The following is a 16,300-nucleotide window of genomic DNA, read 5'->3' as shown; positions in this document are numbered from 1 at the left end:
GAAGAAGAAGAGATTGAATCTCTTGAATAAGGAGAGAAGCCTGGGGAGTGTTCAAAGCAGACTCTCTTGGCAGACTTTGAGATGGAAGTGTTTGGAAGTTGAGAGAGTAGCCGTGGCGGATGATGTTGAGAACCCATTGATCGGATGTTATGTTCTCCCAACGGCTGAGATAATAAGTGAGACGGCCTCCAATGGGTAGGGGAAGTTGAACTGATGGAGGCAAAATGGCTATGTCCTGGAGAAACACGTCAAAAGGGTTGAGTAGACTTTTGAGGTGGAGGAGGTTTCACCTGTTGTTGCTGATTTTGCCTAGGTGGTTGACGTTGTTGCTGCTGTCGCTGACGCCTCGGTTGTTGGGAATGCTGAGGTAAAGGCCGAGCAGCATATCGGCGTTGGTATGCCGATTGTTGGCGAAACGGTCTAGCAGGGGGAGTCTTCTTTTTATTCTTTAAAAGAGTATCCCATCTGGTTTCATGAGCCGACAGTTTTTGTGTTGTTGAATCCATGGATTCTCCAAACAGCTCATCCCCCAGACAAGGAGCATTTGCTAGACGGTCTTGGTGGTTCACCTCTAGCTCTGAGACCCTGAGCCATGCCAACCTGCGCATAGCCACTGACATAGCCGTGGCTCTAGAAGTCAATTCGAAGGTGTCATAAATTGACCTGACAAGAAATTTCCTCAACTGAAGGAGAGAGGAAGCACAGGAATGAAAAGAAGGTTTTCTACGATCAGGAAGGAATTGTTCAAATGAAGACAACTGCTGGACCAAATGCTTTAAATAAAAAGAAAAATGAAAAGCATAGTTTCCTGATCTATTGGCCAACATGGCATTTTGATAAAGCCGTTTGCCAAATTTGTCCATAGATTTCCCTTCTCTGCCAGGAGGGACTGAAGCATACACATTAGCCCCCGCTGATTTCTTTAGTGTAGACTCTACCAAAAGAGATTCATGTGGGAGCTGGGGCTTGTCAAACCCAGGAATGGGGATTACCCTGTATAGAGAGTCCAGCTTACGAGGAGCTCCTGGTACAGTCAGGGGAGTTTCAAGATTTTTATAAAACGTCTCTCGTAAAATATCATGGAGAGGAAGTTTAAGGAATTCCCTTGGAGGCTGGTCAAAATCCAGAGCATCAAGGAATGCTTTGGACTTCTTGGATTCAGCCTCCAAGGGAATTGACAGGGATTCACACATCTCCTTCAAAAAGGAGGTAAAAGAGGTGGAATCCTGTTTAGAAGGAGGGTCTGTCACCAGGTGTTCCTCCTCATCGGAAGAGCATTCTCCTTCAGATAGGAAGGGCTCTTCTGAATCTCCCCACAAATCAGGGTCTCTAACCTGAGAGCCATGGTGTCGAGACTCAGGTGTGGAGGGCTCTACGTGTCGGGTTTTATGTGTAGATTTGCCCGATGTCATAGAAACGGTACCAGGCGATGCAACCTGATGTATCGGTACCGAGGTCTGTACCGCCTGGTGCTGAGACCTAGGTTCAGGAGCTAGAACCGGCATCGATGACGATGTGGTAAGTGCCGGTACCGATAAAATGGATGCCGATAAGAGAGGGCGTTCCTCCATCGGTACCGGAGGCTCCGACCGAACTGGAACTGGAAGGTTCGGGGTCAAGAGAGCAGGAAACAGCTTTTGAAGTTGATCCTTAAGCTGCACCTGCAGAACGGCGGCGATGCGCTCGTCCAAGGATGGCACCGGCACCGCTTTTTTCTTCTGCGGTGCCTTGGGTGCCGCTCGACACTCCGAAGAAGAGCCCGATGTCGAGGGACTAACTTCGATCGGAGCGGAGCGCTTCCGTGGGTGCCTCGAGGTCGGCAGGATTGGGCTCACTGCTGTAGAGACCGGAGGACGCTCCAACGGGGAAGGCTTCTTAGCCGGCTTACCTGTGGGATGCGATACCGGCGTCGAATCACGCGGTGTCGACGAAGTCGGAGCCGACTGTGGAACAGATGTCGGTGCCGGAGTTGCGGAGTCGGACATCTCGGCACCGAAAAGGATCCGCTGCTGGATTTGGCGGTTTTTGAGGGTCCTCTTTTTTAAAGTTGCACAGCGGGAGCAAGAAGATGCTCGATGGTCAGGACCAAGACACTGCAGACACCAGTTATGGGGGTCTGTCAGCGAAATTGGTCTAGCGCACCGCTGGCACTTTTTAAAACCGGGCTGAGGGGGCATGAACGGGAAAACAGCCTCTGCCAAATCGAAAGCCGAGGCTTCGATCGTGGCAACAGGCCCCGCCGGGCCGAATCGAAAAAGAGGAGAAAAAATTATTATTTTTATTTTATTTTATTGTAAAAGGGGGGTTTACGCGAGCGGGAAGGCGAGAAAAAATCTCTTCAACGGCCGTTGAAGTGAACGCGTCTTCTTAGCTCCGCGGAAACTAGAAAACTGAGGGACCGCGCGCCGGGGTCGGGCGGGAAGGCACTCGCGCATGCGCGGTGCGGTATCCAGAACTTTCCAAGTTCTTAGAGTGCAATCACTCTAAAAGTGTCCGTACCGGGGCTCCGTCGGTGCCGTCACCCATCAGTCAAGAATAGCTGCCTGCTTGTCCTGGGATAATGTATTGTCACCTAACAAATGTAAATTTTAATATGTACATCGCTTAGAAGTTTGATTAAGCGATTAATCAAGAAACCTAATAAACTTGAAACTTGAAACTATTGAAATGATATGCTTTTTGTATTAGGTAATTTATAAGCTGCTTGTTTTGTTACTTTTTGTCTTTGCTTTTACTTTGCTAATCGGCTTTTGGCCTTATTTGGTTCTGCTCTGCTATGATGTCTAGTTGAGAATTGCTCTCTGTATGTGGAATTTTCTTCTTTTCCTGTCTACATTTTGGTTTTATCTCAGCGGGGAGGGAAGAATGGGAGGTACCTCCTTTAGTCCTATTTTAGACATACATATAGGGATTGAGAAGGTGGGGAGGTTAGAAGTTCTTGGGAAGGGTAAAGGAGCTCTTGGGTCTTTAGGGGTTGGGGTTGCTGGGTGTGATTTCCTTTTCTTATATATATATTTCTTTACTCAAATTTTTAGTATCATAAACAAGTATCAACTTGCATAAGGATTGGAAATTAAAATCTTTTTTTTTCTTTTCCCAATTCTTTATTCATTTTAACAGCCAACACAAAGTGCAACAGATTAACCAACATTGGTACAAAAATAAAACAGCACTCATTACAATCAAATAACAAGATAAGTTCATATCCCCCCTCCCTCCCACCCACCCTTCCATCCTGGATGTGTATAACCTTCATTCAGAAATCAAAGGGTAATACTAATAATCAATTCTTACAAAATTTTGTTAATGGATCCCAAACCTCTGTAAATTTATTAGTGTAACAAATTCATACGTTCAAACTTATAAACTTGGCATAAGGTTTCCCACCAAAAGTTATAATTTGGCCTATCCCAATTTTTCCAGTTTTTCGTGATTAACTGCATAGCAACTCCTGTCATGATAAGAACTAATCTCTTCTTATTTGCATCAATTGGACTCTTGGGTATTAAAAGAGTTCCTATGACAATGACAGTGAAACTTCCAATACCATATTGATTTGACCCCATATGGATCTCCAAAATGTAAGTATCAAGGGACAATAGAATAGCAGGTGATCCAGTGTCCCTATATCAAGATGACAGTGCCAGCATCTATTAGACTTAGAACTAACTAACTTTTGCAAATGAATAGGGGTCCAGAAAATTCTATACAACAAAAAAACCAAAGTCTGTCTCATAGATGCTGACGCTGTACATCTCATCCTCCAAGACCAAATTCGTGGACATTGAGTAGCAGAAATCTTAAAATAAAATCTTAATCACAATGATTAACTACAGTAAAAGAAAAGGGGAAAACAACAATATTATTTAGTCCACAATATTGATCCAAGAACAAGGGGAATTTCCTTTTTTTGTCTTTGTTTCTTTTAGGTTTATTTTTTCTTTATTGGTTTTTCTTTTTCTTTTGGTTTTCCAGATTGTTTTTCAGTTGCTGCTGCTGATTATGAGACTCGCATTTGTTTTTTTTGGGGGGGGAGGCGGCTGAAGGCTGGGATAGCCCTCTTCTGGATCAACTTTCATATGTTCTGTTTTCAGCCGCCTTAATGCCTCTAAGATGTATATCATGGAATGTTAATAGGGTTACTTCACCCATAAAGAGACAAAAAATATTTCAAGCATTTCATCGTAAGAAAGCAGAGATAGCTTTTTTACAGGAAACTCATTTGTCAGTGCATGAACATTCTAAATTTCAGAGACGGTGGGTGGGTCATCAGTTGGGTGCCCCTACTGTAACAAAAAAGCCGGTGTGCTTATTTTAGTTAGAAAAGGGATTCCTTTGACTGTACACCAACAATGGGTGGATCCGGGGGGCTGCTATCTTCTAGCTAAAGTTACACTAGCCTGACAGCAGCTGATCCTGGGTAACTTATGCGCTCCGAATAATCATGACCAAAAATTTTTTGACACCTTGGTTGTACTTCTGGCTCCTCATTTGGATTTGCCATTATTGTTGGGAGGCGATTTTAATTGGGTCTATGACCCAGCTGAACGCAAATCGCATCCCCTCTTTACTGACTGCCTGGATGTTCGGAGGGAGGGTCCTAAGTTCTGTGCCGCGCTCAACATTTTGGATGTCTGGCGCTTGTTACACCCTGGAGAATGGGATTATACATATGTGTCCAGAGCTCACGGTTCCCTCTTGCAGATTGATTATTGGCTAGTTTCTCGTTCTCTTTTTTCCAGGGTGCAGCAGGCGGAAATTGACACCTTTGATGACTCGGATTATGCCATGATTCTCCTTTAGGTGGAGCTGGAGCCCTGTGAGCTGCAAGTGTTCAGGTGGCAATTTCCTTATTTGTATACTGATTCTAAATTTTGTAACTTTTTGCTTGCAAAATGGAGAGATTACCAATTTCATAATACTCCTATTCTATACTTGGAAGCAGCGAAAACGGTTTTAAGGGCCTATAAGAGTTATCGGAAATGAGCTTGTGATTGTGAGATTCTTAGGTTAGAAAAATGATTTCAAATGGAACGCCAAAACTATGGGGCTCGACCTTCTCCTTCTCTGTGTGCTCAACTCTTAGCCACCCAGTCCGCACTGCAGGAGTTGCTTCATGATAGGACCCGGAAATTTATATTGTATTATAAATATAAATTACATTTATTTAGTAATTCTAGGGGTAAACTTTTGGCCAAACTGGTGAAACAGCATAGGGGTCCACATACAGTACTACAACTTTCTGATGGACAGGGTTTGAAAGTTTGAACAGACAAGGAGATTACAACTTTGTTTGGACAATATTATAGAGCTTTATACACTAAATCCTCCGCTGTGATGGATGGATTGGCATACCTTGATAATATATCTGTTCCCCAAATATCGGAGTCGATGAGAGAGCAGCTCAATTAGCCTATCCTGGAAGAGGAGGTCTTGGTGATTATTCGATCGGGGGCTTTATTGAAGACGCTGGGAGTGGATGGTTTTCAGATAGAGTTTTACAAACTTTTACCCAATGAATTTGCAACGGTTCTCACCTTTACCTTCAATGACTTTGTTGCGGATGGTTCTTTGCCAAATTCGCTTAATTTGGCTGAAATTATAGTTTTATTGAAACTGGGCAAGGATTCTGAACAGACTTCCTCCTATCGTCCGATTTCTTTGCTTTGTGTGGAAACAAAATTTTTTGCCAAGATTTTGGCTAACCTGCTGGCAAGTTATTTATCAACTCTTTTAGCTTCACCACAAGTGGGCTTTGTTCGCGGCAGGCATGTTTCGAGGAATTTAAGAATGATTCTGGCTTCTTTGGAATATTTAAAGCGCTGTAATCTCCCGTCGCTTCTCATTAGTTATGACACAGAGAAGGCGTTCGACCAGGTCTCTTGGGACTTTTTGTTTACCATTTTGGATCATTATGGTATTACGGGGGGGGGTTTCCACTGCAGTTAGAGTTCTTTATTCTAATCCTCAGGCTCAGGTATGGGTTAATGGTCTTTCTTCTCCCAGGTTTCCTATTGGGCACGAGACAGGGGTGTCACTTGTCTCCCCTTTTGTTTATGTTAGCTTTGGATCCCCTGATCCAGGACATTTTATCTAATCCGGAGATAAAGGGGATTCGGATTAGAGATCAAACATTTCTTATCTCTGCGTTTGCAGATGATCTCCTGGTTCATATCAGCGATCCATCTACCTCGTTCCCGGCCCTTATGGAGAGTTTTCAGGAATATGGAGATTTTTCGGGATTTCAATTAAACCTGAATAATTCTTTGGCGTTAGCTCTGTCCGCCCAAGTTCGATAAGGCTGGGAGGGGCCTTTTCCACCTCAGTGGGTCCAAGACTTTTTTCGTTATTTAGGTATTCAATTGATTGCGTCAATTTCTACTTTATACAGAAGCAATATAGATAACTTATTGCGGTATACTGAGGATTGTCTGTCTCGCTGGACTCCGCTGCCGCTTTTGGTCCATGGCCGGATACATCTTTTTGCTATGACACTGTTTCCGAAATGGCTATATACTTTGCAATTGTTGCCTCTCTGGCTTCTGCAAAAGGACCTGGGTAAATTGTCCTCCCTTTTGTCTAAGTTTTGCAGGAATCACCGTAAGCCCAGAGTGGCACTAAAGTTTCTGATGGGTAATTGGTCGCAGGGGGGGGGGCATGGGCATCCCTAATCTTCGTTTCTATAATTTGGCTTGCTTGTTGCGGGTATTGAGAGAATGGTTTTCTGATAGACAGGATTTTACCCCAAAATCTCTTGAAGTGGCATTGTGGGCACTGTGGAGTTTACTTTCCTTATTGCATGCTCCATTTGCTCTCCTCCCCTTGGCTGCTAAATCTAGTCTACTTCTTCGTTCGCTTCGTGTAGCTTGGACAGAACTTTTGAAACTCTGGAATAGTATTTTGCCTCTTGTAGGGAATCTGCAATTCTTGCCCAGTTCAGAGAATGCATCGTTTCGCAAGTTTGTACAGGGAGGAGCGTGTTTGTTGACCAATGTTCTTTGGGACGATGGAGCACTGTATTCTTGGGCGGAACTCCAGAGCCTTTATGATCTGCACCTGGGGGATTTTCTGGCTTATAAGCAATTACAGCATTATATAGGCTCATTCAATAGAGTTGATCTGGTTTTTTCTATTGAGGGCTGGATTAGGGACTTGGTTGCTCCATTTCAGGAAAATGGTTTTACCATATCCGGTCTTTTAAAGTTTTTACAGACCTTGATTACCCCTGCTAATAGGGCGACATTGTTTTGTAAATGGAGCCGGGATGCGCAACTTCCTGCCAATTCTTTGAACTTAGTTGCCTTAGTTCACTGCATACCTGGCATCTCAGTGTACGCTGACCTGAGAGAATGTCAATTCTGAGTATTACATCAAGCGTACTTTACCCGGGATCAGCTGCACAAATCAGGTTATAGTGAGTCTCCGGATTATCAGAAATGCTCTCAAAGTGTCCACTCCTTCTTGCACGCTTTCTGGTCTTGTTCAAAAATCAGGGATTTTTGGAGGAAAATTGTGAATTATGTGGCACGTCTTTTACAGAGCCCTATTCCTTTCTCCATGGCTGGTTTGCTGTTAGATAAATATGAGTCCTTTCATCTCTCTCAGAAGGGAGCCTGTCTCTTTATGAGGAAGGTGGCGGTGTTGGGTAATAAGGAAATTTTAGCAGTTTGAGTGGGTGAGAATCCGCCCTCTTTTTGGGCCTAGATGAACTGCCTGCATGCTTTATTACTCCTGGAACTCAGGATGGCTCGCTCTACTCCTAAGAGGAAAAAGTCTTTCCTTCAAGTTTGGAGGCCTTATATTCTATCTTTATCTCACAAAGCATGTGGTTTGTAGGTATGGCCTTTATAGTTTTCTGTCCATTGTGAGTCTCATCCTCCCCTTTTCCTTTTATTTTTATTAAACATTTGGGGGGTTCTTTCTTTTGTTTTTTCCATCTACTTCTCTGCTTCATGGTTCATTGAATGATGGAGGGGGGTCCAGGACGGGGTTCTGGGGGGCTAGGGGGGTTTGCTGCTCGCCTTCTTTTTGTTTCCTTCTTTGGAACCTCCTGTCCTTGCATATTAGTTTGGGAGGTTGGGTTGGGCCAAGGTATTTGGGATGCTGGTTGTGTACATGATAGGAAGGAGGGGGGGGGACAGCGGGGGGAGCTGTTTATTTCAGCATTTTGCTGTTCTGGTGTAGCATAGGATTTGTTTTCTTGCTGGTCTCTCTTGTTTCTCCACCCCCCACCCCCACCCCACCCCCGTTTTCTGTATTTGGCACGGTTTGCTGTTGGGGGTTGATGGTGGGGTTCTGGGATGTAACCACAAAAACGAATGACAAGCGATGTTCTGTATTAGTTTGTGCTGTCCTCAATAAAAACTTTTTTTTTTTTAAATCTTTATTAAGTTTTCAAAACTAATACAAAGTGCCAGAAATTATACAGACATTAATAATCAAAATAAGCACTTATATTCAATCAATAACAATGCAGATTAAAAATTTCCCCCCCCCCTCCATTCTAACACACTTAATCAAAGAATAAACCAAAGAGATAGCCCCTCCCTCCCACCCTGTCCTGGATGTGTATGGAAATAAACAAAAATTAAAGATAAAAGACAACTATAATGAAGTAATAAAAGACATCAACGGGCTTCCAACCAGTTTAAATAAATTGCTATGCCCCCAATATATCAGCATTCATCTTCTCATACCTATAGCTTAAATATAAACTCGCCCACCAAAAAGGAAAATTAAGGTGATCATAATTTTTCCAATTGCGAGTTACCATTTGCATGGCTATCCCTGTCATAATTATGAAAAGCCAGTATTTATAGTGGACCATGGGGGGCTTAATATGTAGTAATGTACCACATATAACTACCTTATATGTTAATGGAATTGTTTTTTTGTTTGTAATTTTTTATTCATTTTTATAACTTACACCAAGTGCATCAAAAGGTATCAACCATTTTAACTTAAATATATCACTTGAAATTCTACAATTCTTCATATTAAATAGAATTATCCCTTTCCCTCCCATCCTTTCAACATCTCATAACGTTTATACCATATTAATGGAATTGTTGATTCCAGTATGAGATTAATCTGCCCCTATTGACTTCCAAAAGTTGAGTATCAAAGGACAATAGAACAACAGATGATCTAGTGTCCCAATGTCTAGATCAGTGTTCTTCAACCACCGGTCCATGGACCGGTGCTGGTCCGCAGAAATTTCCTGTCAGTCCACAGGGCCTGCATGTGCATTGGGCTTGAGACAGTGTTCTACAACTGCCAGTCCACGGTGAGATCGATGCGGCGTTATCTTCGGGCCGGCTCCCTCTTCCTCAGTGCTGCAGTGCACAAAGCCACGGGAAGCGGCTCCTATGCGCTTCCTGTGCCTGAACCGGAATCCTTCTCTCTGATGTTGCAACATCAAAGGAAGGCTTCCCGATGAGGAGTGGGACACGCGAGGAGCCGCTGCCTGTGGCTTTGTAAACTGCAGCACTGAGGAAGAGGAAGCTAGCCCAAAGATAACACTGGGGGTGGCATAAAGTGGCCATGCGGGAGCAGGGTAGAAGGTAAGGCACAGCATGGAGGGATGGAGACAACAAAGGTAGGGAGAATGATTTTAGTTTTAAATTTAGTGATTGAATTGTGTCAATATTGAGAATTTACATCTGCTATCTGTATTTTGCAGATGGGGTTGTATTGCATGCAGAGTCTTGAATCTTAGGGTTTTGTTTGTATATATTAGTACTTTTAGTTTTTGGTCCTGTATTTGCATGGGGTTATCTGTTTTCTGGTAGGAATGAATGTAGAGAAGCATACAGTGTGTTTTGTGTAGTTTAATTTTGTGGTTAACCATTATGTGTTGTTAATGAGATTATATTGTGTGTGTGTGTATATATATATGAAAAATGAATGGAAAAAAATGATGTTACAATTAGTACTATTATGGGGGAGGGGTCTGGGGTGGAGATGGGCGGGGTCTGGCCCACAACTTAGCCCAGTGTTATTCAACCGCCGGTCCACAAAATAATTATTTTATTTCCGCCGGTCTATAGGTGTCAAAAGGTTGAAGAACACTGGTCTAGATGACAGTGCCTGAATCTTTTAGATTTAGAACTGTCTAATTTGTGTAAACTAACAGGGGTCCAAAAAGATCTATGTAACAAGAAAAAACAGGTTTGTCTCATTGATGCTGACACTGTACATCTCATCCTCCAAGTCCAAATTCGTGGCCATCGAGACACAGAAATATACTACTTTATCTCAATGCTCCAAATGTCTCTAAGACTATTTTTTGGTTTTTTTATTCAAGAATTCAGAAATTAATTTATACCACCGGGTGGCCTGATGTCCTAAAAAAATCTGTCTGGAAGCATAGGACCCACAAGCTTTAATTATTTTTTTTTTAGATTTTGCCAATCAGAGAACCCACTCTGAATGGCCTGCTTCAACTGCAACCACCTATAATTTTGAGACTTTGAAATGCCGAATGATTGTTGCAGTCGTGAAAAATCCAGCATTTTCCCATTTGATATTCAATAAAATCTTTTTGAAATTAATGCTGTTGATAGGTGCCCATTTGAAAGAGAGGAGTTTTCAATTTTTGTTGTCAGATAATAATTTAGGACCACATTAAGAAAGATCCAGAAGTACAGACAAGTGAGTCCAAGACAATGGAATGTAGCAATATTTTAAAATGTTACTGTGAGGAAATATGTTTAAATGAAAAGAATTAAATTACCATTTTCACAGTTTTGATCTCACTTCCTGGTTTGATCCTGCGAGCATAACCACCTTGGATAACAGCCATGGTGATTCCAATGAAGAAAAACATTTTTCCCTGTTGCATTCTGCCAAGAGACAAAGCAGCACAACTAGGTAAATCATTCATTCACAAATTGCTCTTTTATACATATATTTGATTGTTCATTCTACTTGTCTGTCAGAATAGTGAAATTCTAGCCTATTTCTGCCCTGTCATTGATTCACCATATTTCTGCCATTTATGGTAAGGATCTTGAATTGAAAATGATTATCGGAACGGGAGCCAGTGATATTGATAAAAAGGAAGGGATACCCATTCAAATTTGCATGCATGACGGAGGCTATTTTTCAGCCCAGGCTCCATTGAAAGATGTCACTTACTTGTAAAGACAATATCTTACTTGTCTTTAGAGAACATAGAGTTTGATTTAAAAATATCTGTGTGTACTAAAAAGAATATAAGCCAGTGTTCTTCAACCTTTTTACACCTATGGACCGGCGGAAAAATAAAATTATTTTGTGGACCGGCAAACTACTAGGAATGAAATTTAAAAACCCCATTTCTGCCCCGTCTCCGCGAGCTTGGTCCTCGCAAGCCATCTCATCCTATCTGCACAAGCCTCAGTTATGATTTTATACTGAATGTATTTTATTAAAGTATAAAAAGAAACAATATTCTGTACAATTGTCATTTTAGAAATACAAATAATACAGAGCAAGGATCAACAAAACCCCTGTCTCCCCTCCTCTTCACATATATCCCCCTCTACTATCAAGAAAACTGAATAAGCCAAATTATTACAGAATGCTACACAGAAATATCATGCTAACAGAATACCGCAGTCACACATAGCAGGATAGTGTTAGGGAAGTGCAAGTAAGGCAACTGCCCACCTGGTCAGAAAGAGCCCTAAGCCACTGCCTGCACTTTGCAGTCCCCAGTTATGTCTAACACCAGCTCTAACAGGATATATATTTCAAATATGATATATTCTAATCACAAAATAGAAATACAATTATTTGTTTCTACCTTTTTGTTGTCTCTGGTTTCTGCTTTCATCTTCTTTTCACTCTCTTCCTTCCAGCATCTGCCCTCTCTGTCTCTTCAATCCAGCATCTGCCCCTTCCATCTAGTGTCTGACCTCTCCCCCTTCCATATGGTTATTTGTCTTCTTTCTATGCCCCTCTCCCCTTTCCATCCAGCCTATGCCCCTCTCCCCTTTCCATCCAGCCTATGCCCCCTCTCTCCTTTTTACATGATTCATTCCAGCTTCACTGCTCTCTTCATTTTTATCTCTCCTACACCAGATCTAGCATCTTTGTCCCTCTCAATTTTTCTGCTGACACCCCTTCCCATCTCATTCCTGTCTCTTCCCTTCCCCTCCTCTAATCTCCCTGCCAACTATTTCCTTCCTTTATTCTTCTCCCTTCCCTCCTCCCACTGTCCAGCAGTAACTCTTTTCCCTTTCCTTTCCCTCCTCCCCTCCCAGCAGCATCTCTCCTTCTCCCTCCCTCCAGGTCCAGTAGCAGCTGTCCCTTTTTCCCCTTGCCAAGCAGCTTCCCAGACTCCTTTCCCTCCTCCCCTCCCAGCAGCATCTTTCCTTCTCCCTCTCCAGGTCCAGTAGCAGCTATCCCTTTTTCCCCTTGCCCAGCAGCTTCCCAGACTCCTTCCCTCCTCCCCTTCCAGCATGACCTATCCTTCTCCCTCTCCAGGTCCAGTAGCAGCTATCCCTTTTTCCCCTTGCCCAGCAGCTTCCCAGACTTCTTCCCTCCTCCCCTCCCAGCATGATCTATCCTTCTCCCTCTCCAGGTCCAGTAGCAGCTGTCCCTTTTTTTCACCAAGCCCTGCAGTTTCCCAGCCTCTAACAGTGGCTTTCTCCCCTCCCTGCAACTTTTCTTACTTGCCAGTGCGGCAATTCAGTATGGCAGCCTCGGGTCCTTTGTTGGGTCGCACCGCCACTGAGGAAAGTGGAAGTTGCATCATCAGAGGCGGCCCGACTCAGCAAAAGCTCCAAGGCTTCCTTCCTGAATCGCTGCGCTTGTAAGTAAGGAGAGCCGCTGGGAGGGGAGAAAGCACGCTGTCGGAGGCTCCCCATTATCTCTCCGGCCCTGCGCGAACTACAGCTCCTCGATCTTGCCGGTCCTGCGCGGACCGGCAGGAATTTTCTGCGGACCGGCACAAGTCCGCGGACCGGCGGTTGAAGAACTGTGGTATAAGCTATTGCACAGTAAGAGGAGTGTGTGGCACAGTGGTCAGAACTACAGTCTCAGCTCCCTGAAGTTTTGGTTCAAACCCACGCTGCTCCTTGTGACCCTGGGCAAGTCACTTAATCCCCCATTGTCCCAGGTACATTACATAGAGTGTGAGCCCACCAGGACAGACAGGGAAAAATGCTTGAGTACCTGAATAAGCCACTTAGGATATAAGTTAAAATAATAAAAAATAAATATACAATTCCAACATACTTCTCAAAAACCAGCAACTTAACTCTAGGACTCCTGGGCTACTGTAACATCCTATACCTGTCATGCCCAACCAACATGCTAAAACAATTACAAACAGTCCAAAATACAGCGCTTAGACTGATTTACTCACGGAAAAAATATGACCACATTACCACTGCTTTCCAAGATTCAAACTGGCTCCCAGTACAAGCACGCATACAATTCAAATTCTATGCACCCTATTCAAAACCCTAAATGGAAACGGAACAAACTATCTGAGCAACCGTCTAATCAGGAAACACACATCCAGACCAAGGAGAACTCATGAACACTTTACCCACCCCCCAATCAAAGGCATACAAAGCAAAAAAATATACGGACAGACTATTAGCCACCAGAGCAGCGAAACTAGACCACCACCTCTCTAATCTGCTGACTATGACGCCCAACTACAAAACATTCAGGAAAGAACTTAAGACTTTTCTATTCAAGAAATTTGTCAAATGATTGACCCGCCACAGATCCTGACGCATCTATTAATCATGTATTCTCCCTGGGAATGCCCAGGCCAACTCTTGTTGTAAATCGCCTAGAACTGAAAGGTATTGGCAGGATAGAAGACACCAATGTAATGTAATGTAATATAACAATACATGAACTTAGGAGAACACAGTAGAGGAATGCAATCTGCAGAAAGCCCAGTACAATCCAAAAAGGCCCATGCAGTGTCTTAAATTCAAAAGACCTTTAATTAAATAATAATCATACAGTAAGAAAGCCTGATGTGGACCGCGTTTTGCCCTTGCAAGTGGTTGTGTCAGGGGTACAGCAAAAACATACAGATATGGTAGAACAAGAATATAAAATCATAAATGGCAGGCACTCTCCAAAAAGCTACAACCACTATGCTCTCCTGTTTAATGTCCCAGTCATTTTTCACCTATTGCAAGAATGACCACTACCATACCTCTAAAAATTGATACGTCACAGCAAATTTTGACATAGCTCAATATAAGCAATTTCTTTACTATTACTATATTTATCACTTATATAGCGCTGAAAGGAGTATGCAGCGCTGTACATTTTGACATTTAATAGGGAATACTTATGCATTGAAAAGTAAGTCAGAGAACTAGGACATCTGGGGTATTCAATGAATAATACCTAAATGTTTTGGATGTTGGTAATATATATGTTACTTAGATATTAAGACACAAAAACTTCTATGACCTGTTTGTAAATTTCATAAAAAATACGTTTTGTGGAAAATAATGCATTAAAACACACACATACGCAAAACCATCCAACTAAATTTCAGTGTCTCAAATATTACCAGTAAAAAGTCAGCAACAAAGGTAAAGGTTAGACAGAAGAATTTGGACATCTTACAGAAGTAATCCTCAAATCCAGCCCAAGTAGTTTCTACAGCTGAACACTGCACTCCTGCCTGGCTCCAAAAACATTCACCCTTGTAAATGCCACCATGCAGTCATTTAAGAAGCTCTGAAATCCAGATCCTAGATCAGACATGGGCAACTCCAGTCCTCGAGGGCCGGAATCCAAGTTTGCAGACAACACAAAGCTATGCCAGGCAATCAGATCGCAGAAGGACAGCAAGGAACTCCAGAGCGACTTGAATCAATTGGAGAAGCGAGCAGATAAATGACAGATGAATTTTAATGTGGAAAAATGCAAAGTGATACATTTAGGCAGAAAAAATAAAGATCACAAGTATAGTATGTCAGGTGTAACTCTGGGAAAGACTGATAGATAGGACCCTGAAACCGTTGGCGCAATGTGTGGCGGCAGCGAAGAAAGCAAATAGAATGCTAGGCATGATAAAGAAGGGAATTACGAGTAGATCAGAGAAAGTTATAATACCGCTCTACAGAGCCATGGTCAGACCACACTTGTAATACTGCGTCCAGCATTGGTCTCCATACCTAAAAAAGGATATAAAACTGCTAGAGAGGGTTCAGAGACGAGCATCGAAGCTAGTGAAAAGTATGGAGAATCTGGACTACGAGGAATGACTTAGGAGACTGGGGTTGTTCTCCCTTGAGAAGAGGAGACTGCAAGGGGATCTGATCGAGACTTTCAAAATACTGAAAGGATTCGACAAAATGGAGCAGGAAAAGCAGTTATTTATAATGTCCAGTGTGACACAGACAAGAGGACATAGACTGAAGCTGAGGGGGGACAGGTTCAGGACAAATATTAGGAAGTTCTGTTTCATGCAGCGAGTGGTGGACACCTGGAATACTCTCCCAGAGGAAGTAATTGAAGAATCCACCGTTCTAGGATTTAAGGGTAAACTAGATGCACATCTCCTTAAGAGTGGCATAGAGTGATACGGGTAAGGGTAAATTTGATGTACATCTCCCTTGAGAAGTATACAGTGATATGGGAACTAAAACTATGCCAGGGTACACCAGGCGGGGCCTCCGCGTGTGCAGATCACCGGACTTGATGGACCCAGGGTCTGATCTGGAGATGGCAATTCTTATGTTCTTAATATGCATTGAAAACAGTACATGCAAATAGATCTCATGCATATTTATTGGGGAAATCCTGAAAACCCGATTGGATTCCGGCCCTTGAGGACCGGAGCTGCCCATGTCTGTCCTAGATCCCTACTGTTTTTGTGACCTTGATCTGACTTTACATGCCAATACTGAACAACTTTTAAACGTCCACTGTCTAAAGCAGTGATTCTTAACCTTTTTTGAGTCACAGACCTCTTTAAGAATCTGATGAAAGCTATGGACCCCCTTCCCCAGAAATATTCACATAAACACAACTTTGCATGCAATGAATATAATGTACTTTATCGAGATTTGATTGTCTCATATATATATGACATATACAAAGTATTATTAAACTTTAAAGAAAATTTTTTTTAAAAAACACTCCTTTTTTATGCAAAAAGTAATGGCCACTTATTGTAATTTTGAAATACAATCTTCTACTACGTTTTCTACTACCAATACTACTACATCTACTCTCTCGTTATTTGCAAGAAAAATCAACAGTACCGGGCTGTATATGGAATATAAATGTTAATTTTTATCTGACTTTCATGGACCCCCTGAAGCCC

The 16,300-nt window shown here is 42.6% G+C and overlaps 1 protein-coding gene across 2 annotated transcripts in view; it reads right to left on the bottom strand.

Moving 5' to 3' along the window:
* MFSD10 (major facilitator superfamily domain containing 10) overlaps positions 1-16,300 on the bottom strand; it is a 134,904-nt gene that overhangs the window by 51,909 nt on the left and 66,695 nt on the right. For both annotated transcript variants that reach the window (XM_033950473.1, XM_033950482.1), the window contains exon 8: positions 10,736-10,844. In XM_033950473.1, coding sequence (XP_033806364.1) covers positions 10,736-10,844 — 109 coding nt within the window. The remainder of the gene's footprint in view (positions 1-10,735; positions 10,845-16,300) is intronic.

Source organism: Geotrypetes seraphini, chromosome 1 (genome assembly GCF_902459505.1).
Source record: "Geotrypetes seraphini chromosome 1, aGeoSer1.1, whole genome shotgun sequence".
NCBI lineage: Eukaryota > Metazoa > Chordata > Amphibia > Gymnophiona > Dermophiidae > Geotrypetes > Geotrypetes seraphini.
This window is presented reverse-complemented; position numbering and strand designations above follow the sequence as displayed.